The 24661-nt window shown below is 47.0% G+C and overlaps 1 protein-coding gene across 1 annotated transcript in view; it reads right to left on the bottom strand.

Annotated features, from left to right (window-relative positions):
* The window catches only part of IL1RL1 (interleukin 1 receptor like 1), a 370274-nt gene that overhangs the window by 56331 nt on the left and 289282 nt on the right, over positions 1-24661 (bottom strand). The window contains exon 8 of the mRNA XM_086933380.1: positions 12498-12641. Coding sequence (XP_086789506.1) covers positions 12498-12641 — 144 coding nt within the window. The remainder of the gene's footprint in view (positions 1-12497; positions 12642-24661) is intronic.

Below are 24661 nucleotides of genomic sequence, written 5' to 3'. Positions count from 1 at the left end.
ATGGCTAATCCAGGCACTCCTAATCCCTCTATTGTGAGGATGTCAGGGAGGAATGAATAAAGTCCAACTACACCCAGTCTTGTGACCCAGTAGCAGGCTGCAGGCTCCAAGTATTTAGGGCAGGAAAATGTAAACTTTCTAAATGTGTCATTTTTTAAATTTTACTTTAAAATCCAAGTTTACCATTAAAGAGGGTTTTAAATTACAATTTCGCAGACATCAAACATGAATAGTTACCTGTTTCTAATCAAAAGTTAATGCTTATTCAATATAATAAGGCAACCCAATATCATCATGTGGGAGAGGTAGGCCTCACAGTAGTGAAAAGCTAATTCAGGAGTTTTTCACTTTCCAGACATGTAAAAGATTAAAGTACATATCCAACCTTTAAATTACAATGCACCCTGCCCTATGGGCTAGCGAGGGCCTACTTTAGGGGTGACTTCTATGAATTAAAAGAGGATTTAAAGGCTTTGAAAGGGAGTTGTATTGCCAGGTTGTATTGGCAGTTTAAACTGCATTCAGGTTGCAGTGGCAGACTTGGGACATGTTTTAAGGGGCTACTTAGGTGGGTATCACAATAAATGCTGCAAGTCCACTAGTTGCATTTAACTTACATTCCATGGGTAAATGGCATACCACTTTACTAGAGGCTTATAGGTAAATTAAGTATGCCAATCAGGTGTAAACCAATGTTACCGCATTTTAGGGAGCGAGCACAAGCATGTTAGCACTGGTTAGCAGTGGTAAAGTGTGTGTGAGAGAGAGAAAGAATGTGTTTGGGTGTGTGTTTATTATAGTGCTCTTTTTGTGACCCTTTCCATATGAACAACCTTTTCATCCCTCTATAACCTTAATGCAAAAAGACCCACATTCTGTAGTAATTGTTTGGACCAATTCCATAAATAATTGGGTGAAAGCAAATAACAGGCTGTAACATCACAAACTATTAAACAATATGACACAACCTTTCAGAATATAACCACATGATATTATGCAAGGCATAGCTCTACAAAAAACTCCTAATGCACAACATAAAGCAACAATGCTCACTGAAACACAACTCCACTCATGGCACATAGGCATCAAGTTACTGATAATGCCATTTGAGATACATATGTGATGTGATTGATAATGTGGTGAAATGATGGAAACAATATAATGAACTTGACCAGTATTGCTGAAGTAAAAATTATTAAGATGTCCAAGATTACATTCTCCTTTGAAGCAACACATCCATACATCTAGATCTAATTCCATATGCTTAGATTCAAAATCACCAAGACTTTTATGGAAGAAAAGCATGAGTATATCAAGAAGAGGAGAGGGTGACATTGCTAGTTTTCTAACTCAATTATGGAAAGGTCCCCCCGAACGTATGGCGGAGTACCACGATCCCCCCGGGAAGCCATCTTGGGCGGGAGGCGAGTCCCGGCTGGTATGCCCGAAGCGGCGTAGCCGGGGCACGCTTTTTCCCGCCCTAGAGTGGGCTGGCCTAGACACTGACGCGGACGGCCACGCCCCGCCCTGAAGACGGATAAAAGAAGCAACAAGCCAAGGAAGCATCCTCTTGTTCCTGTGCTCTGAAGCTGCACCACCTCGCTGCACGTGAGCTCGAGACGGAACGAAGAGCCAAATTTTGAGCGTTGTAATCTTTCTTGTTTGTTTTGCAGATACTCTGTTGGAGAATGCCCAAGAAAGCGGGAAAGCGAATGACTACCGACCAGATGCTGCGGGTCCTTATGAAAGAGGTGACCGACCTAAAAAAGCGAATGGCGGATAAAGATGAGGAAGGGGGACCGAAACGTCCTTTGGCTGGAGCAGCTCCAGGAGGAAAAGGCAAGAGGTCCAGAAGGGGAGCAGCGGGGGGAGACATCCCGGTTCCCTGTACCCCACTCGAAGCCGTGCCGGAGGGGGGGAATCCGATTCCCGTGGTGGTCACCCCCGTGTCCGGGGAAGATATGCCGCCCGAGCTGGCAGCACAATTAGCAGCGTGGTTGGGAAAAGGCAGCAAGGGCGCCACGGCTGACGATGCGCAAGTGTTGGTAAAGCAGCTGCGGGAAACAAGGGAAGCGTCGAAGGCTTCATCGCCGGCTGCGGCAGTAGAGAAACCGCCTGGGGCAGGTCCAGTCGCGGATACAGCTTCCGGTTCAGGTAAGCGGCCAGTGCCGATTGCGAGAGATGAGTCTGCACCCTCTCGAAGGGAAAAGTTGGGTCAACATGTCCCTCTGGCTATCAAAGAGAAGATATGGGCAGAGGAGTATATAAACATCTTCTCGTTGCTTACCGATCAGTATGAGATGGAGCATGTTAAGAGCCAGAAGGAGCTCATGCATCCGAGTGTTTGGCGCGCAAAGATGGCCGCCTTTAAGGTAAATGAAAACATTGCTAATTGGGGCAAAGCTTGGGGGATTCTTACATCCATCATGGGTGAACGTAGGCCCGAATTGCTGTCTGAATTGCCGATTTATCAGTCACGGATCATGGGGTATTCTGTGTCGCACGAGGGCAATCAATGGTTCTGTTACGATAATATTTTCAGAAAAGCGAAAGAACATGATAAAAGCTTAACTTGGGATTGTTACGATTCTGTGTCTTGGTCAAAAATGGAAGACACTGGTATGTTGAAGTTGCCATTGTTAGGGAGTAGCGTGGGTGAATCCTCCCGCCAATATGCGGGGATGCCCTTTCGATCAAGTACGGGTAACGACAACCACTCGAGGCCAATCGGCAACACAGGAAAGAGGGGGATTTGTTGGAACTTTAACAAGGGAAAATGTACCAGGCCCCAGGGGTCATGCAAATTTAGGCACGACTGTGGTGGGTGTGGGCAATCATCCCATCCTGAGTCCATGTGCAGAGCCAAAATGGGTGATAACGGGGGTAGAGGAGGCGCCAAACAGGTCTGATGTAGTCCGAGGGGCGCCTTTACCTACCCCGATTGATACCATGGCAATGATTCCCTGGCTCAGCGAATACCCGGATCACGCTTCCGCTGGGGTGTTGCGGAACGGGTTTTCATATGGTTTCCGCATCCCAGTGGGGGAGTTTCAGGGTGAAGCGAAATGTAAAAACCAGATATCGGTCTTGCAACATACGACCGTGGTACAAGAAAAGATCAGGAAAGAGGTTACTCGAGGTCGAGTCGCCGGTCCATTTAATGTGCCACCAGTTGCTAACTTTGTTTGTTCCCCTTTAGGGGTGGTCCCCAAGAAGGACCCGGGTGAGTTTCGGCTGATACATAATTTATCAGCCCCACGTGGTCTTTCCGTAAACGATGCGATAGACCCGGAAGTGTGTTCGGTGCGGTACGCATCATTCGATGAGGCCGTGGCCATATTGAATCGCCTGGGGCCCGGTGCGCTGATGGCAAAATCTGATATCGAGTCAGCGTTCCGGTTGCTCCCGGTACATCCAGACGATCAGCGTCTCCTTGGTTTCAGGTTTCAGGGTCACTATTACATGGATAGGTGTATGCCAATGGGGTGCTCTATATCTTGTGCCTATTTTGAAAAGTTCAGTTGTTTCTTGCAATGGGTCTTCACAAGGAAGACGGGGTTTCAACATGTGATGCATTACCTCGATGACTTTTTGTTTATGGGGGCAGCCGGGGACCCGGAATGTGGACAGGCTTTGACTGAATTTTGTGTCCTGATGAATCAGTTTGGCGTGCCATTGGCACCGGGTAAGACTGTGGGTCCCTCGACTTGCATCGAGTTTCTGGGGATCGAGCTCGACTCAGAAGAAGGTTGTTTTCGTTTACCAGCAGACAAAGTGTTAAGATTCAGGGCATGCCTGCAAACATGTATTAGTAAGTCTAAGGTTAAGCTACATCAGTTACAACAATTGGTGGGGCGGTTGAATTTTGCCCTACGAGTAATACCGATGGCCCGCCCCTTTTCCCGCTCGATCGCTCAAGCCATGGTCGGCCTGAAGGAGGGTCATCATCGCACAAGGCTCTCGGCAGAGGTTCGCCAGGACATGCGCATCTGGTTGGCATTTCTGGCGGATTTCAATGGTCGAATTGTCTGGAACAAACCAACGGTGTCCTCCGAGGAGCTGGGGCTGTGGACAGATTCGGCAGGGAGTATTGGTTTTGGTGCCATATTCGGCACGCAATGGTCGGCTCAAAAATGGCCGTCATGGTGGCACGAGTGCGGACTGACAAGTAACATTGCTTTTCTTGAACTTTTCCCTATTCTGGTGGCCCTGAAAACTTGGCCTGAGGGGTTCAAAGATCACTCTGTGGTGTTCTGGTCTGATAACATGACCGTGGTCGAGTGTATCAATAGTCAGGCAGCACGTTGCACATGGATTCTGAGACTACTCAAGGAAATTGTGTTATTGTGTATGCAATTGAATGTGCTATTTAGGGCGAGACATGTGCCGGGGGTGCTGAACCAAGCGGCTGATGCGCTTTCTCGTTTCCGTATGCAGGCCTTCTGGGGTTTTCTGCCCACAGCGGACCCGGTGGCGGCTCCCTTTCCCGAAGCTCTCTGGTCTCTCGGTGCCCCGAATTACGAAACCTCGTGGGAGAGAGTCTAGCACCCAGGACGAGGAAGGCATATGAAGGGGCGTTCCGTTCTTATTGGTCCTTTTTGGGTTCTGCTAGGGAGGAGCTTTGGGGACAGGAAGAGCTTGTCGTAAAATATTTGCTGTCTTTACATCAGGCAGGCAAATCTGTAGCTTCGGCCCAGAGGCATCGGGCCGCCATTTCCTTTGTGGCAAGGGCTCATGGGATCCAGGACCCGACAGCGTCTTTCGTTGTACAAAAAGCGCTACGTGGGTGGCAATGCCTTGAGGGTCGCAGAGTAGATGTAAGGCACCCGATAGGTCTGGATAGATTGGCCCTGTTATTATCCGTACTCCCTGCGACATGTTCATCCCAGTATGAAACAGTGTTATTCCGGGCCGCTTTTGTGTTAGCATTCCACGGGGCAATGCGGGTAAGCGAGCTGGTGGCAAAGAATAAGCAGGATACGGTGGGGGGGACTGTGCCGAGAGCACATCCAGGTCAAGGGGGAGACGATGTCTGTCTCGTTTGTCAGGTCCAAAACCGATCAGGGTGCGATTGGGGACTGCATAATCATACAAAGGATTCCCGGGTCCTCCATGTGCCCGGTGGTTTGTGTAGAGGAATATTTAGCACAAAGGGTGGCATCATGGGGGGGGACCTTGTTGAGACACGCTGACGCCACCCCACTGACGAGGTTTCAGTTTCAGCGGGTGCTTGCGATGTCGATTGCCGCTGCGGGCTTGAACCCCGGCGAGTTTGGGACCCATTCCTTTCGGATAGGGGCTGCTACAGAGGCTACAGCCAGGGGTCTGAATGTTGAACAAGTTAAACGTGTGGGGCGTTGGTCCTCGAATTGTTATAAAAGGTATGTGCGGTTGCACATGTTGTGAAGCGGTAATGATGTACTCACGCTTCTTGTTTTGTTTGGTTTCAGTTACGCAAGCCTACGAGGCGGGGCGGACTATGCAGTCGACTCATCACCGGGCCAGCGGTCAGACATCACCGGCTGTGAAAAAGGAGGTGTGGGTCGTGGGCCACTCATACGTGAGGCGTGCCGCGGACGTATTCAAAGCAGGTGACATGATTCACGTGGCTGGGGAATACGGGTACAGTGTCTCCTTCTACGGAAGGGGCGGACTCTGTATTGACCAGTTTCAATCATTTTTCGAGGATTTGCTAGGGCGGATGAGGTCACCGCCGTCTGTAGTCATAGTACATCTGGGAGGCAATGATTTGGTCACCACTGGTAGACGACTTCTTCTAGAGGCGATGCTTTCCACTGTAAGTTGGTTAGCGAGAAGAGTTCCAGGGTGTACGATTGCATGGTCCCATATGATCCCGCGAAAAGTATGGCGGGGGGCTATTTCTGTTTCTGCTCTGAATCATTCAGTGAGAAAAATTAATAACAAAGTGAGTAGATTGTTCCGTTCCAATACTCTGCACTCTATTCCGCATGGTTGTATTACTGGCGACAGTATGTATCTGGGGGATGGTGTTCATTTGTCCCGGGTGGGGAACGAGTTACTCATAGGAGACTTGGTAGCTTGGCTAAAGACTTTAAGCATGACCTTTAGCTAGGAGTTGTGGGGGGTCCGGATAGCCGGTCAACTATCCGGCCTGTGGCGGTAAGGTCATGATCGGTGAGCACTAATTGGAAGATCCCTAGGAGTGGGCGTCACCCATTACGGATGGGAGCGCTCGAGGGAGGTGGCCATTGGCCCCTCAACGGGGAGGCGGGCCCTTCTAAGGATGGGCCGCCGAAAGGAAAGGAAAGGCGGTCAAGGCCCCTTCCTGGGTAGGAGGGGCTACAGCCCCCTCCTGGAGAATTTCCTGGGGCCAGGACATCTGCGACGGCAGATGTGGTAAGTTGTGTGGGGTTTGGGGGGGGGTCTACGCTACCTTCTAGATACCTCACACGAGTCCTCGGACGACCTTTAAGTGGCGTCGAGTTTTATTGGGGCCCCCGTCAAGTCAAGGGAAATTGGTAGTTGCACTTGAGGTACACCTCTGTGCGGTCGCCCCTCACAAGTGAGGGGGATATTTCTGGTTTAGGGATCTTGACACCGGTTACGACCTTGCCGTTGGCCCTTAAACGTTAGGATGTACAATTTCAAAATTTCAAGTTAAATGTTTTGTAGGATGTTAGTTCGGCTAGGAGAACCTTTGTATTAGAGAATATGTTAAGGTTAGCCAAACATCGCAATATGGTAATGAAATTGTACATAATATGAAACTGTTATTTTAATGTTTTAATTTTGTTTCATATTTTAATAAATACGGCCGGGAGGGTCACTCCCTCCCGTCTTCCAAAAGTTCAGAACTGTTTCCGGTTTTCCCATCCTTGGGGATTGTGTTGAGAGGGGGTGGCGGGTATCTCAGCCATATGGAAAGGGGCGACCATTCGGTCCCCCCGAACGTATGGCGGAGTACCACGATCCCCCCGGGAAGCCATCTTGGGCGGGAGGCGAGTCCCGGCTGGTATGCCCGAAGCGGCGTAGCCGGGGCACGCTTTTTCCCGCCCTAGAGTGGGCTGGCCTAGACACTGACGCGGACGGCCACGCCCCCGGGGCAGGCAGGGGCGGGTTTACGCCCGCCCTGAAGACGGATAAAAGAAGCAACAAGCCAAGGAAGCATCCTCTTGTTCCTGTGCTCTGAAGCTGCACCACCTCGCTGCACGTGAGCTCGAGACGGAACGAAGAGCCAAATTTTGACCCACCCACCAGCCCCTGAGGACAGCAAGTGGTTTTTGAATATAGTTTGATGTGATAACTCTAACTTGGTTTGCAGGTTCGGATTATTATCGTGTGACTTTGAATATGCAATAAAGAATGGTCAATTTGTGGTAATTTTGCAGATAAAGAAATCCTGCTTTAAGTGTAGATCAGTAAGCATGCTTTTAATAAAGTGGTTGTGCTACTGTCTTTTGAGTAAATTAGTCATTTAGTTTAGAATTGTCGTATTTATTTTGGTCGGGCGGTAAGGTCATGATCGGTGAGCACTAATTGGAAGATCCCTAGGAGTGGGCGTCACCCATTACGGATGGGAGCGCTCGAGGGAGGTGGCCATTGGCCCCTCAACGGGGAGGCGGGCCCTTCTAAGGATGGGCCGCCGAAAGGAAAGGAAAGGCGGTCAAGGCCCCTTCCTTGGTAGGAGGGGCTACAGCCCCCTCCTGGAGAATTTCCTGGGGCCAGGACATCTGCGACGGCAGATGTGGTAAGTTGTGTGGGGTTTGAGGGGGGGTCTACGCTACCTTCTAGATACCTCACACGAGTCCTCGGACGACCTTTAAGTGGCGTCGAGTTTTATTGGGGCCCCCGTCAAGTCAAGGGAAATTGGTAGTTGCACTTGAGGTACACCTCTGTGCGGTCGCCCCTCACAAGTGAGGGGGATATTTCTGGTTTAGGGATCTTGACACCGGTTACGACCTTGCCGTTGGCCCTTAAACGTTAGGATGTACAATTTCAAAATTTCAAGTTAAATGTTTTGTAGGATGTTAGTTCGGCTAGGAGAACCTTTGTATTAGAGAATATGTTAAGGTTAGCCAAACATCGCAATATGGTAATGAAATTGTACATAATATGAAACTGTTATTTTAATGTTTTAATTTTGTTTCATATTTTAATAAATACGGCCGGGAGGGTCACTCCCTCCCGTCTTCCAAAAGTTCAGAACTGTTTCCGGTTTTCCCATCCTTGGGGATTGTGTTGAGAGGGGGTGGCGGGTATCTCAGCCATATGAGACACTTAACTTAAAATATGTGATAAAAGTATGAGATATAACTTTATTTATGAAATGGTAGTGGACACTGCTCATACAAGAGATTTGTAGAGATTTATTTTTAAAGTTACAAAATGAAAACAAATCTAACTTATGCAGTTGTATATAAAACATTGGTAGGGTATACAGTTCAGGGTAGAAACACGTTCTTTTTGCATGTTGCAATCAGTTTGGAAATCCCCTTTGCACACCTCCTGCTTGAAAGACACATTATATGAATCATTAATGAGTAACCGTTTAATATTTTTAATGAATATTAGGGCAAGGGCAGAAGGTCTTTTGGCCCTTAACACCCGTCATATACTAACATTTTGAACTGTTCAACTTTAAACAGTCAACAACCTGGTTGCAAACCACTAGTCCAAACATGAACATCTTTAATGGAGTGATAACTCTACAAGCTGGATGGGTTGAAGGAAGCATTACAACTATGACTAATTAGTACCAATCTCTTCACAAGACTCAATAATTGTAACAACATGGAAGACAAGCTAAAGAGGCTTGCCAGTGATGAAGTTACAAAACGTATGGTAGATATCTTAAAACCTTACTTATTCATGTTTAAATTCTATTCCTTTAAGTACAAACTATTTATTTTATAATTCCTCAACTGGATTGGTCCTTGCCCACACATTACTGACTCCTGCAGAAAAAGAAAAATCCACAACAAGAATCTAAGACGTTCCAGAGATTCCACCACCTCAACCTAAATCACCAACCTTTTCATGATGTGCCAAGAAATTATCCAAATACTAGGAATATGTTAATAATGTCCTGTGCTATGGAATGGATGCCAATTTGATGTGTACTTCATTAAAGTTTCCAATATTCTGCACAAAAATGATATGGTGCTTTGTAAGAACTGGATACTCTTTTCTACCAATAGAAGGCCTTTAGATCACTATATTTATTATATGTGTAAGACGTACAAAATTGGTCCACAAAAGTCATGACCGAAATAGAGCCGTATGTTTTTTTTCCAAACATACAATAACTAAAATGCCAAAGGACACCAATAAAAACTCGATTTCGCTTGGTCCAAAAATTATTCCACTATTAGAAATGAAAGTTAGAGAATGTTACCTAAAAACTTTTTCAATGGTCGTTATTATATAGCGTGCAACTTACCCATATATCAAAAGTGTAATTATGAGGACAAATAAAATTGATAGTCTTTCACTGAATCTCGTAGTTTGGATATATGGGTGGTGCCACACATTGTGCCCTTTGTGTACACCTCAAATGCACAGCATGTGTATGGACTCATGAGATACAGCTGCAGGTCATGAATTACTTGTATCCCTCAGAGCCACTACACATGCAACACAGCATTTGATTTTGACCTGTGCTTTGTGCAACCCTATGCAACACTATGAGTGTATAAAAAGAGTACTTCTTTGATGCTTTCACATAAGAGTGGTCCATACTTAATGCTTTCACCTAGTACATATAGTCTGCGTCCTGTGTCTACCAGTAATCTTAACCAAACCTGAGTTGAAGTTGATGCGAGAAGCTGATGTTTACTAATTGAATAGGGTACACACAGTTCCTGACCTACACCCCTGCACTGGTTTAAACTAACAGTTGAACTAGACTAGAAATACAGCTGATGCGTTGGGCATTGTTAAGACCATATAAATGGCCCACACCATGTATGATCAGTTGTATCCATTCCATTTTAAACACTGCCTCCAACCATCAGCTGAGAACTATGTGTACTACACCCAAAAGCGCCGGGACACTCCTACTGGAGTAGCCGTTGCGCTATAGAAGAACCCTAATAACATAACATAACATAACATAACAATATGTACACACAATGCTTTAAAATGCATCACCTCTGGCTGAAAACTGTGGCGACCTAACCTACCTAATACCTGGAATATAAAGGTTGGGATCCTCACTTATGGCAGGAGATATAATTATGTGAGTCATGAACACCTTTTCTGGAACGTCAGACAGACTGGCCAGTGAAGATAACTGATGTTCCATTAATAATAGTAATAGTAATAGGGGCATTTATATAGCGCTGGGTTTTTACGCGCACCGGCGTGTCCCCGCGCTTCGACCGCTGCGAAACCCTTCCTGGCTTCCCTGAGAGATGGTCCCTTAATGGGTATCTCCAGGGTGAGACCAGGCATCCCCGGCGGTCTGATGGGGCCGTTAGTGAAGATGAGGCAAGCTAGTGCCCAGAGTTGCCGAGTGTGATCGCTGATCAGAGTGGGCACCGAGGCGAGAGAATTATCAAGTCCGCAGACCCTGGTCCAGAAACCTGCCGCGTCGGGAATCGAACCCTGGTCCCGGGCCGTACTCTGCTCTCGGGTCTGCCGCCTCCAACCAGTGAGCCACACTACTTCACATTAAAGGAGTGGCAATAGTACTAGGACAATGGCTGAAGGTGACTAGGGCTCAGTTTGGGATGATCATAGAAGATGGACAATTGGCAAGGGAGAAATCATGAACAACCCTTATACTGTATGGAGGCAGCAATTGTGGTCGTATTTAACCCCATGCATGCTCATGATGGAGCGGCTCCGTCATGAGCCGCGGTTGCGCTGTGCTCATGACGGAGCGGTTCCGTTATGGGGCCTGCCGCCGCGTCTGCACGGCGCGGATTTTGCGCCTGCGCGGCGCGTTCTATTGAGCGGGCGGGGCCATGACGGAACCGCTCTGTCATGAGCACAGCGCAACCGCGGCTCGTGACGGAGCGGTTCTGTCACGAGCATGCGAGCGCCGCTCGCCCCCCCCCCCCCCTAGCGCTGAGGCGGAATTGCCGCCGCAGCGAAGGGGTTAAAGACTTTTTTCTGCTCCTCACTGTGTTTAGACTGGTATTTGAACATTTTAGAAATCGCAACATGTTAGAGGTGAAATAAAAGTGAAAAATGTGGTATGAGGGTCAAAGGAAATTATAAGCATCAGGAACACCATTGATGCACTCATGAGGATTGTGCTGAAATGTATTAATGTGGATGTTAATGGGTTAAGAAGTAGTGGGAAAAAAGAAAATATGTAACAAAGACTGTGTTTCAAGACTTAGATACCATGCTAATTCAAGAAGATACTAAAAATCAGAGTTGCAAATATGGCTTTAAGGTTTATAACATGGCCAACTGTTTACCACCATGCCACAAGTCTGTTACTAAACGATTGGTAACTGATAGGTCTGACATGGCCAAGCTCTACTTCAGAAGAATAAGTCAGTAGTAAAAAATGTTATGCAGAGCACAAGGCAGGACTTATCTTGTGCAGTGTCCCAACAATTGCTAGCAAACTCATTTTGGAATCTAAGGGGCATATTATTTCAATAAACTGGCGGAGCGCAGTGTAGCTTTAAAATTGATAACACCGCGCTCTGTAAGTTTAAAAACACATGTAGGCGCTGTATTCACCAGAATGCAGTGCACCCCTGTGTTTCTCTTAGCGCTGGCGCTAAACCTAGCCGCCTAGCGCCAACTCAGGCACTCTTTAAACCACAGTGCAAGGGGGCCCGTGTTGCAGGGAATGATTGTTCAAGTGCAGGAAGGTGTCTCTTCCTGCACATAAACAATCACTAATGGCGATTTGTAACTTCTATGTGTTAAATAATAATTTCTCCTCACATCGCCAGGTTAAGAACAGGCTTTCCCTGGTCTTATTTTTGCTGAAGCCCCATATTTACGCCACCCTTATAAATAGGGGGCAACGTCAAATTCAATAGGTGTTGCTGCGGAGCACCAACTCGAACACCTGTTGCCTGCTCCTTTCATGCTATGTGCTGCGTGAATAGGGGCCTTATTTACTAGGCAGCGTTAAGCTTAACGCCGCCTTGTAAATAAGATGAAGGGCTTACCGCCACCATAACACCATAAAAAGTTACATTCTGGTGGAGATAAGCCCTTTTATATGGGTCCCCAAGACTCTTCACTTGGACTTGTTAACAAAAATGTTGGCACTAAGGGTCAATCACCTGCGGGTGGGAGACTGTTAACTAACATGCCTCTCTCTTTGTATTTAGAGTGATTGTTTTCCAGCACCGGGGTGACCATGCTTGGAAAACTGTAACAAAGCACTTATAATCAGTGTAATGTATAGAAAAAAACGAGAACAAATATCGCAGTAGTTTGCCATAAAGTGGTGTTTTTGTAAAGGTGGTGATGACTACATGCAAATAACACACTTAATCACGAATAAAGAATTAGTTTTTTTAAAGTAAATGTTTACTCACCATCCTTAGATCTCAATGGTTGAAACATATCCCGATACACCAGGATCGCATCTACTCTATAAAACTTCCACAGTAAAATCATCAGGAATATTATTAATTTGAAAATGACAAAGCACATCCATATATATTTCTGGAAATCTTTAACTGAAGGAAGAAAAGGAGATACAGAAGAGATAATAAGACAAGATCAAAAATTGCAAAAACATGTATAAAATATTGTATTCTTGTTTTAGTGTTTAGCCTCCTTACTTTGTGTTTCTACCATCCACCTAGATTATGACTACTTGAATTAAGGGCAAAAAAACTGAAGGAGGGCCTGAAGGGATACATTTAAAGACTTCCGGACTAAATCCCCTATTTCAATTAATCAACCACAAAAAGTAGTCCGAAGTCTGACAACAAGGGCGTGTTCTATAGTGTCTGAACCACCCAAATCTCAAGAACTCATTACTAAAGTACAAAAGATAAACAAAAAGAGTTTTTCAGATTGAAAAGAGAAATATAGAAAAGGCGGCCCACTTTTGGGTCGCTACAGAGAACAAAGAAACAAGAAAAACTCTGACAGGGATCATTGGTGTCCCATCATTACACAATGTGTGTCCAGTGTCATCATCTGGGCTACCAAATAACTATACTTCACAAAATATTGTTTTGTGAGCCAGTATTAGGAAGGGGCATTCCCTTTCTAATAGCAACCGCAAAACTCTGTACCAAATTACCACCTACTTCAAGAAGGTGGTAATGCATTCGCAAATGGGAAGGGGTCCCCAGGGGACCCCTTCCCCTTTGCAATTGCATGCAAAAATATTTTTTAAGGGCAAGCAGTGGTCCCAGGTGTAGTAACGTAAGACACGGTCTAGTGTCTCAGTTCTTTCTGTAACTGCACACCTAACACCCACCCACCACCAGGCGTCACAGGTCATGTGACACTGGCCAATAAAGGGGCCGAGCGCTCGTGCTCTAGAGCCCATTCACCCATCCGTTACCACTGTGTCAGTGTCTGCCTCATTGTGTGCTCGCTGCGTCATGAGGGCCTAGCGCCCCTCACCTCAGGATCACGACAATGGCGACGAGGCGGAGCTGTGCCCAGCGTGCCACAGCTAATTGAAACCATCGTGGGGGAAGAGGAGAGAGCTGTGAGGCGACGTCGCGCCCCCCCCCCCCTTCCCCCCACAGGATCGGCGCCTGCCTTCCGTGAGGCCCGCGGGGCGTGAGCCAAGCCCCGGGCCGACAAGACCGAGGAGGTGACCGGGAGCCGACCACGCACCTCATGAGCACATCGTGATCTGCTCCCCCTGCGTGGGATAAATAGAGGGCATCCCCTGTGGTGAGGCGCGACGCGCCGTGAAGCCGGTAGGCACGTCGGCGCCCCACAGCAAGCCGACCGGAGCCTACCCGCGTCGACCGCCACCAAGTAACTGCGGACCGCCCAGAGCCCACCTGCGACGGCCGCGAGGCTGAAAACCCCCATCGGAGAGGTACACGGGCCGGGCGGAGCCCACCCGCCGCGACCGCGACGGAGCATCTGGCCCGCCGGCCGAAGGTGAGCCCCACGGGCGAAGTGCCCGCCATAAACTGTGGTGATCAATAAGCAGCGCCAGCGGAGCCTACCCGCGGCCTGCCCGAGTCGTCCCCCGCCCCCGCCGCGTGTGTGCCTAGAAGCGGCGGGGCACAGAGACTAATGGCTGCGTGAGGAAGCGCGGCCGGACCCGCAACACCCGTCAACAACGAGGGGAAGAGAGCGGAGTAGCTAACCGCCTCCCGACCCCCCCTCGCGACGTGATCAAGACCAAGCGGAGCCCACACGCGGCCTGCCGGTGACATCCCCACCGAAGAAAGACTCTGCAGCGCCAGCGGAGCTCACCCGCGGCCTGCGACGTCCGTGACAGGTCTCCGCCGCGCAGCGTGTGGAATGTGAAGCTGCTGCGGCGGGAGACCGGAGCCTAATCAGCATTGGAAAGGCAGAGCCGGCGGAGCCTACCCGCGGCCTGCCTCAAGCACTCCCCGCCCAAGGAAGTGTGACCGGAGCGACGCGCTCCCCGCCTGAGGAAGCATCAACCCCCCCCCCCCTCGCAAAGAGAGTAAAAGTTGAACTAAAAGCGGAGCCCACCCGCTGTGGGCTGAAGGGAGAGAGTAGCGGCCGCCAACCCGTGCCGCCGTGAAGGAGAGAAGTGAAGTCCTCCGGCCCGGGAGACTGCCTACGTGTGCCCTGAGAAGTTGCCATCGGCGCAGAGGTAGGAGAGAGCAGCCTCCGGCGCAAGTGTCCCGCACAACCCAGCCCGAGGAAAGGAGGTGAATTCCTCAGCGCGACCCTCCCCCACCAACAGCGTGAAAGGCACTCACCCCAGCAATCCGGGGAAGTTCTCCTGCAAGGTCCGGCTGCACACGAGTGCTCCCACGAACCTCCGGACATCTCTGCAGCTCTGGGGAGGGCCTCGAAGACGGCCTCATCCCAAACAGCTATCCATTCCGGTGACCCAGGGACGCCCAGGCAGGCAGCGCGGTCCCCAAACGAGAGGACTCGCCATAAGGAAGAGGCTGGAACTGAAAGCACAGTACGAGTGCAGGCAACACTGCCATCTAGCGGTCAAAGGAGGAAATCGCGCCCACACAATAAAAGACTATAGCTGCAACAATTACACAGTGACACGAGCTAGCAAGCAGCTGTGTGCCAGAATCAAAATAATGCAGCACCTGACTTAAGGACAAAAGCACCCAACGAACTGCAGCAAGGGACAAAAGACACACACATGCACAAATGCAACCCAGCTCCCTGCTACCAGCAGCTCTAGCCCCCCTGTGCACCGAGAGAGCACAGACAATAGAGTGCTCAATCAGCGAAGAAGGTATCAAGCAAGGCAGGCTGCTGACACAGTGAACACTGCCACCCAGTGGCCAAAGTCAAAGCGCACCTACATCCACAAGAACCAAAACAAGCATTGCACAACGCAAGCTCAGTCAACAGCATCAAGGGGCATCAGACTGAGTAGCGCCCCCAAGGAAAGCATCTAAACTCCCGCAGCAAGCAAGCATCCAACCTCACGCAACAGGTAACTGCGCAACAGCGCAAATGACACCCACCCACACCAGCAAGGAGTCGGCGGCTGCCACTTCCAACGCGACGTGGGAAAAAGGCACCAACGCCTCACAAAGCATCCAAGCCCTGACGTCTGGAGGAAACGACTGCCAAGCACCAGAAGAACGTCCGGGGAAACGACTGCCGCGATCAAAGGACGGAGAGAGCAGCGACGCCTGGTGGCCACAGGCGCTCACCGCAGCATCAACTACTCCCGCCAATGGTCCAAAGCATCAAGTACCTGACGACAGCCAAAGCAGCAAGTACCCAACGTCCTGCAACAGGCGTCCCAGAACCCTGAACAGTAAGTGCGCAAACAACGCGCCACGTGGCGACGCACAGCCACCGCAAGCAGAAAGAAGAATGCATGCAGCGCCATCGCGCAGAACAATCTTCGCGAACGATCGCCCATCAAGTGCCGACCCGCGACAGATCCATGGCGCCTCCCAGGGGCCAATCCGCAGGATGATCGCCCATCAAGTGCTGACCCACAACGGGTCCCCCAGGAACTGTTGTAGCGCAAAGTCCGAGAGGACGACCGAAAGCAACCTGCCAGCATCGGCAGAGTGGACCGGCCAGAGGTCCAAGAAGTTCAAACACCAAGACACAGTCCACGATCAGCGACTAACGAACTTCGACAACCACAATTCAACATGTAACATCTAAAGAGAGAGAGAAGATCGCAACGCCCGGTCCAGTCACAAACTGACGAGAGAAGACAGTGTCCGTGAACCAAGACAGGACCGGATGGAAGCAGGTGGAGTGCACGCTGCCTGGAGAAGTCTGGTTAGGAAGATGTAACAGCAAGGTGACCAGACCGCGTTGCGAAGAAAATGGAGAAAGGAGAAGAAGTCTGAGTGGCATGACGTCACCAAAGAAGGAGAAAGGAGAAGAGGTCTGAGTGGCACGTTTGCCACCACCGAAGAGAAGAAAAGGAAAAGAGGTCAGAAGCACGACGACAGGACGACAAAGAGAATGGACGATAACTAAGAGGAGTGTGAACCAAGACACCACGACACTCAAAAGGGGAAACACCGAGGAGGACGTGAGAGGTGCACAACAGTCCACACGCACGACCAAGTTACAAGTAACACCACTGGAAGGAAGCGTCCACATGCGAACTCGACAGTCATCCATGGAAGGACAGAAGAGAGCACGCCAGTCTGTTGGCAACACCCACCTCTGGGATGGAACGGACGAAAGGGCCGCGGAAATCCAGGGGCAGAGGCCTCAGGGACACCGGTGGCAGCGGGTCCCACACGAGAGACGGACTGTTGAAGCTCACGCTGAAGATCCTGGAAGACCGAAGGTCGCACACGACTGAACCAGTGCCAACAACACCCTTTCAGGTGGAACTCGGACACGGAGAAGATGACCCGTAGCGACGACCTTCAACATGTTTGAAGAGGCAAGGCGGCATGCACACCGGTCCAGTGGAAACCTGGCAGAAAGGCCTCCGGGTCGTCCAGTGAGAGGGGACACCCACGAGAGAGGGGTATCCGTGAGAGGGATAACCTGCAGCTGAAAGTCCAGTCAGGAACAGACACCAGTTTCAACCAAGCACTTTGAACAGGACGGTCCAGCGAAAAGTAACACACTTGGGACTCAATGTATATTTATACTTCTGCACGTTCACAGGATGTGAAACAGAGCGAGAGAGACTGTAAAGCCCACTTACAAGCTGCAAGTCTGCCAAGGCAAAAGAAAAGACATTGCCAGCAATCAACTGAATCAGCAGTAAAGACCACCACGTGGGAATCGTCGTGTAAATCATAAGTTTTGTTTGAACTGTTATGTTTTTCCCCGCAGGTTGAACTCTAGTTAGGGTAATTTGCTTAACTAAGGTTGGGAGGGATGTAGTAACGTAAGACACGGTCTAGTGTCTCAGTTCTTTCTGTAACTGCACACCTAACACCCACCCACCACCAGGCGTCACAGGTCATGTGACACTGGCCAATAAAGGGGCCGAGCGCTCGTGCTCTAGAGCCCATTCACCCATCCGTTACCACTGTGTCAGTGTCTGCCTCATTGTGTGCTCGCTGCGTCATGAGGGCCTAGCGCCCCTCACCTCAGGATCACGACACCAGGGACCACTGCCTGCCCTTAAAAAATGAATCGAAAACGTTTCATTATTTTTTCATAAATGCATCCCATTTTCCTTCAAGGGAAACGGGCAGCATTGAAAAACAAAATGCTGCTTTATTTAAAAGCAGTCCCAGACATGGTGGTCTGCTGATCAGAGCAGGCCACTATCCCTGGGAGGGCCTGTAAGTTCCAATGGGCTCGCAAATTGGAATCCCAAACATTGTTACCCACACTGTTGTACATGCCAAATAGTGCCTCGCAAATTGCGGGTTGCAAAAGCTACGCAAATTGCAAGCCGCTATTTGGCAGGTAGTACATCTGGCCCTATGCCATTTGCTATACACAAACTACACTTTTGAAGTTACTCCACACCAAAATGTAACAAAACTGCAGTACATGTGCTCCAGCACAGCCTTGAAGTAAGCCAATCACCACACATGGCCACTCACAGGTACTGCAACGTACACCCATAAAAAAGGAAACTAAAATAGCACCCCATCGGAAATATTGTTAACTTAAATTATTTTGTATTTTCAAATATTTGTATGCATTTCATTTCATGGCAAAAAATACATTTTAAAGAATTGTTTTGTTATTTTAAAAGGAATAAAATACTTAAGAAAAGTAAATCAAAGTAAAACTATAAAGAATTTATTTAAATTAGTTCAACACAAATTTCAACAAAATTTAGTATATATAAATACATTAAAAACACAAATGCTACTGTGGGGGGATTTTTTATTATTTTTTAAGATGTATTATTAATTAAATAAATGTTTTAAAATTGATCAATTGTTCAATACAGTTTCGATTTATTGTGTTAATTGGCTGTAATATGTTATTTTATTCGCTCTCTTTTGATAATAAAAATGCCCCCGAATTAAGCGCCAAGATTCTTTCCAATATTTTTAATGCCACAAGAGATTTTGTCTTTCCTAGTAGCTGGTCAAAGTCCACCATAATACCTATTTTTAAAAAGGGACAAAGAACAGACCCAGCCTGTTATAGGCCAATCTCCCTAATCGACTCAAGCGTCAAGATTCTGGGAAGAGTTCTCTTAGGCAGATTGACCTTGCTTCTAGAAGAAAAGGGCATTTTATCGAATGCACAATACGGCTTCAGAGCAAAAAGGGGAACCCTGGATCAGTGTCCGAATTTAGAATTGATTATTAGTAAGTATGTGGCAGCCAAGGGGGGCTCCTTGTACATGGCCTTTATGGACCTCTCCTCAGCTTTTGACCTGGTCAACAGGGCTAAGCTGTGGGGGGTCCTTTTGACCATGGGCTTTGATGCCCCTTTAGTGGGTTACTTGGCAGAGTTACATAGAGATCTCAAGACGTCTGTCAGAGTGACCAGAGAAGGGAGATGTACCTGTCACTTTGATTCAGGGAGAGGGGTTAGGCAGGGATGCATCCTTGCACCCCTTCTTTTTACACTCTATATAAATGGTCTAGAGGCAGTTTTGGCAGCGTCCCACATGGACATTCCGCGCGCTGGAGAAATAAAGATTCCTGTTCTCCTGTACGCGGATGACGCCGTCCTTTTAGCTCGATCAGGAGTGGCACTAAGCAAATTACTGTCAGCTTTTGGGGATTTTATGTCCTCACTGGACATGAAAACCAATGTAGAAAAATCCCACGTAATGTTAGTAGGAGCAGGAAAAAAAGGTCTAAAACTTTCTTTTGCTCAGGGAAGGAGGTCAGGAGAGTTCCATCTTTCCCCTACCTGGGTGTGATCTTTGACGAAAAAGGCAAGTGGGGCCCCCAGCTTTTGGCCAAAAGCAACGCAGTAGCAAGAGCGGCTGCTGGGCTGCTTGGATTTGCTAAAATGCTGGGTGCTCGCCCCATGGAGAGCATTATAAAGGTCTACAAATCTAAATGTATATCGGTTGCCCAATACGGCTCTGTCATCTGGGGGCACACCAATCATGAGCATGATAAAATTCAAAAAGTTGAAAATAAATTCTTGAGAACTCTGCTCTCAGTCCCCCAGTCAACTTCTACTTATATAATACATACAGAGCTCGGCCTGGGCTACATTACTGACACCCTGAAGGTAGCCCCAGTTATTGGTTGGTTGAAAGTGTGGCTCAATCAGGAGCTCACTCTAAACCATCATATTTTTAAAGATTGCTTAGCCTTGGATAATGTTCATAGCATTCCTTGGTTAAAATACGTCAAGACACAGTTAACTCTAGTTGGCCGATCTGTACTTTTTTCCTCCCCTCATCTGATAAATCTAGAAGACATAAAGACAGTCAAAAATCTTTTGACTGACCTTTATGTCTTGGAGAGGGAAGCCACAGAGTTGAACAAACATATGGTTAGGAAACACTGTATGATAACAACAGTCCCAGGTATGGAACCATATCTCTGTTTGGTACATAAACCTTACCATCGTTTCCTCCTAACAAGATTCCGCCTTGATTTAATTCCTTTTATACTGGGCAATTTTAAAAAGTGGTCTAGACCCGAATATGCCGATCCTTGTGATTGTGATCAATTTTCTATCCAAGACACAACACGCTTTATCCTGTTCTGTGGTCATTACAAAGAGTGCAGAAAAAAATTCCTGCTGCCTATATTGTGCAATATGGGTTTTACTCAAGTTAAACCTGCTATGTTGTTTCTGCAATTCTTATCCAGTTTAAAAGTGGCATTTCATGTTGCTAGTTTTTTGGTTGCTGGCGCACGCATAAATAAGCATCGCTTCAATGCCAGGCACTGTGTCCTTGATCAATGATTTCCATCTATACTTAAATGAATTTTTTAGATTATGGTACAATTTTACTCTTGTATAATGTGTTTTTAGGGTTTTTTAAAAAACTTTTTAAAAAATTTTTTTTGTAAATTTATAAATTTTTGTGTATGTATTACTATGTGTCATGATGAAATGTTACCGTGTATCGCTCGTTCTTCTTTTATGATTTTAATTAATCGAATAAAGAAATTTTGACTGACTGATAATAAATATCCAAAATTATTTTACATTATTTTCTTTATAATAAAATATGTTTTATATTTTTTTTAAGAAAAATAAAATGTAATCATTTACCCCATACTTTCCCAATAGGAGGTCTCTGCCATGGCGGCAGAGAACTCCAACTACATAGGTAAATGTTGTACTAGTAACTTAACACTTTACACTAATAAATTCAATCTTAGATGTCGCCACCCTCTGAAATGAAAGGGTGGAAACATGTAAGGCTACAATGAGGTTTAATGCAACACTTGCAAATGTTGGTGTTATTATGGTTTATAACTAACCGTTAGCACTTAACCCATTTCAACACCTAACTAGAACAACACATTAACCTTTATTTTTTTCAGTCAACATAAATATATTTACATGTAATATGAAAGGAAAAGTTTGTCCCAAGTTGAGCCGCACTCCCACAAGGTAAGTAAAGATTAGGGGAAGCCAAGTTAGGCCCATTGCGTCCAACAGTCCCGACGCGTTTCGAGCATCCGCTCTTAATCAAAGGATACCTGCAAATAACCACCAGCATATATTATTCCAATATCTTCCTTTTCTCTCAAATTACAAACACGATCAGGTGTGCATATCGCTAGGTATTTTGGGACTGGAAGTCCATTCGAGTATTGACCCCAGTGGGCTGCTGGCAGGTTGCAGTTGTGCCGAAAACAATCCGGTGCACACACAAGCACTGCCCCAGTACTAACAATAACCTTCTGCTCCGTTTAGCACTGTACACATTCACAGCACGGATCCACCTTCTCAGGAGCGGTGTCTGCTCGTGACCAGGCGGGCCGCAAATATGAAAGGAAAAGGTTGCCCCAAGTTGAGGTAAGTAAACATTAGGGGAGGTCAAGTTGTTCCCATTGCGCCTAACAGACCTGACGCGTTTCGAGCATGCGCTCTTCACCAAAGGACACCTGCAAAGAACTACCAGCATACGCTATTCCAGTATCTTCCCTTTATTTCAAATTACAAACACGCTCAGGTGTGCATATCCCTAGGTATTTTGGGACTGAAAGTCCATTCAATTATTCACCCCAGTGGGCTGCTGACAGGTTGCAGTTGTGGCGAAAACAATCCGGTGCACACACAAGCACTGCTCCCAGTGCTAACAATCACCTTCTGCTTCATTTAGCATTGTACAAAATCACAGAACAATTCTAGGTAACTGGAAAAACACGAGTAAAGCCACGTTCAAACGTTGGTTCAACGGGGTAACATTTCTACAAGGGGCCGACAACATTACCGCCAATCACCACCCAGCGAATCACCTGGCCAGAGGGGACATGTGGGCGGCCCTGGATGCCCACCTGGAACGATAACCCCCCCCCCCTTTCGCTCTCTCTATTTTCTTTCTCTCTCGTGCTCCACCACAAGCCAGACATTATATTTTGGTCTAAGCGGTCAAGAATTGTAACAAACTGTTTGTATATGTCAAATTTATTTTCAATAAAAATATTTTGAGATTAAAAAAAACAAACACACTCAGGTGTGCATATCACTAGGTATTTTGGGTTAAGCCTCCTCCCATCATGAGAAATGAAAATAATTACAAGAATGTCTTTCAGACCATTGCAAGGAGGCATCTCAATGAAATCAAGTTGCATCCTGGTAAACGGTCTTCCAGATCTTCCTACATGACTCATTGTAACTGGTGTCTTTTAACTCGCATTTTGTTGTTGACACACCATGCACCGATGACGCAATGCTTCTGTTACAGCTCTGAATTGAGGATTAAACCATGTCTGACAAAAGAGAAGCATCATGGCATCTCTCCCAACTTGTGCAGGTCCATGATATTGGCTTGCCATGGGTGACAGCAAACTATCTGGAACACTCTTCCCCCATCTGTGTATACCCAGATCTCATCTTCTTGTCTCTTGATACAACCTGCTATTACCCATCTCTGTCTTTCTACAACTGATACTTCATCATGCAATTCCTTCACTTCCTTCCAGGTCTCTATAGTTGACAACAACAGTCTACAATCAGTGATAACAGAATTCTCTTGAAGGGGATCTCCATTGAAGGTGTAAGAATTTTCGGACACATGCATCAAAGCCTTTTTCGATCGCAAACAGTGCGATTTGCAAAAATCGGCCGTTTGCGATCGCAAAATTAGCTTTTGCAATGCATCAAGGGTCAAGGCCCTTGCAATTTGAGAATTTGCAATAATTGCGAGTTCTCAAATTGCGATTGCATTTAAGGAATCACATTTTGCGATTTCTTAAATGCAATCATTAAAGTAAAAAAATCAGCGATTTCGCTACTAGGGGGCGCAAATTACCATGAAGTTGTACTTCATGGTAATTTGCAAAAACTTAAAAAAAATGCACTTTTGAGCATTTTTCAAAGTTTCATGTTGTGCACACACATGCCCTTAGTGCACGTGTGTGCGCAACATATGTGAACAGGTCAATTTCAGGGTTGCAACAGGGTGTCCTATTGACACCCTGGCACCCTTGAAATTGCATTCTCAATTTGTGATTCTCTAATTGAGATTCGCAAATTGATAATGTCTTCCCATTCATTCCTATGGGCCTTTAGGCCCATAGGAATGAATGGGGAGGTATTCCTTAGTTGCGACTCGAAATTAAGGAATGTTTTGAAATCGCTATTTTTGAAGTGATTTCTACATGCATAGGCTTTTGCAATTCCTTAATTGTGATTCCTTAAAAATTGCAATTAAGGCATTGCAAAAGCCAACATTGATGCATGTGCCTGTTAGAGCGCAATAATGAGCTGTCTCCTTTGCAAAGCAGTTGCCGGCTGTGACATAGGCATTGCCCTGCCAATGGGCAGCACATTCCACCACAGCAATTTGAGCAAGCAGCTGTAAAGACAGCAGATGGTTCCTCACCCATTACCGATTACAAATGGGTGATCCTGATGAGGTCATGAACCCACGCTGTGATCACAACTGCCCGAAGTCATGTACAACTCAATATTCGCACTGACTAGCTGTGAAGATGGTAACTCCCAATTTGTTAGATAAATTACAGACTTGTGACAAAGCTACCAACTCGGAAACCTGGGCTGAGTATACACCCTGCAACTAAGAAGCTTCAACAACACCTGCAACCGTACACACAGCATACGCAGCTTTAACATTTTCCTCTACATCACGCAACCAAGAAGCGCCCACAAACAACACATGATGAACCCCAGGCAACGTAGTATCTAAGATATCCAGCCTGGACTTGGTACACAAGCAACCATGATCTGCTTCATCAACCAGAACCTACTTTCTAGGCAAAGGCATCAAAACTGCAGGATTCAAACTCGTACATCTCATCAGAGTTACTTTCTCCACTCCCCAAATAACCTGTTCATAACTAGTGACACAGCTGCAAATGAGTTATTGCATTCAAGTACAAGTAATCAATATCTCAACTGAATGTGGCACATGCTCTTTCAATGGATGTCCCATCACAATGCTCTCTCTCTGTTTCCCAGCTCACACATGTTGAAGCAACAACTTTAAGTCACCCAGGTAAAGTGGCAGCTACAGGATCAAGAGTAGTTCAGAAGTATTATTATTATTATTATTATTATTATTATTATTATTATACAGACATTTATTGAGCGCACAGCTACCCCCAATGGGGGTGTCCCGGCGCTGAGGAATACAGGGCAAGGGGGCAGGACTTAGTGGCCTGAAAATAGGAAGGTTTTCAATTTGCCCCTGAACTGAGATTCAGTGTCAATAGTCCTAAGACTGATGGGCAGAGAGTTCCACAGCTTGGATACTGCCACTGTGAAGGCTCTGCCTCCCTTTCTCGCATAACCAAATCGGGGGGTTGACAGAAGGTGAAGGTGCTTCGATCTGAGATTGAGAGAGGAGTGGACTGGTTTTAGTCTGTGACTCAGGTATTTAGGGCCTTTTCCATTGAGAGCTCTAAAAGCTAGTACCAGGGCCTTAAATTTAAGTATGCCACAACTCTACGCGCAATACCATGCATTTGAGCTAGTACTGACAATGCAGCACCTTCTCATTGCAAATCAGATTACAACTTTTGTTGTA

The sequence above is a fragment of the Lissotriton vulgaris genome, chromosome 8 (genome assembly GCF_964263255.1).
Source record: "Lissotriton vulgaris chromosome 8, aLisVul1.2, whole genome shotgun sequence".
NCBI classification, from domain to species: Eukaryota; Metazoa; Chordata; class Amphibia; order Caudata; family Salamandridae; genus Lissotriton; species Lissotriton vulgaris.
This window is presented reverse-complemented; position numbering and strand designations above follow the sequence as displayed.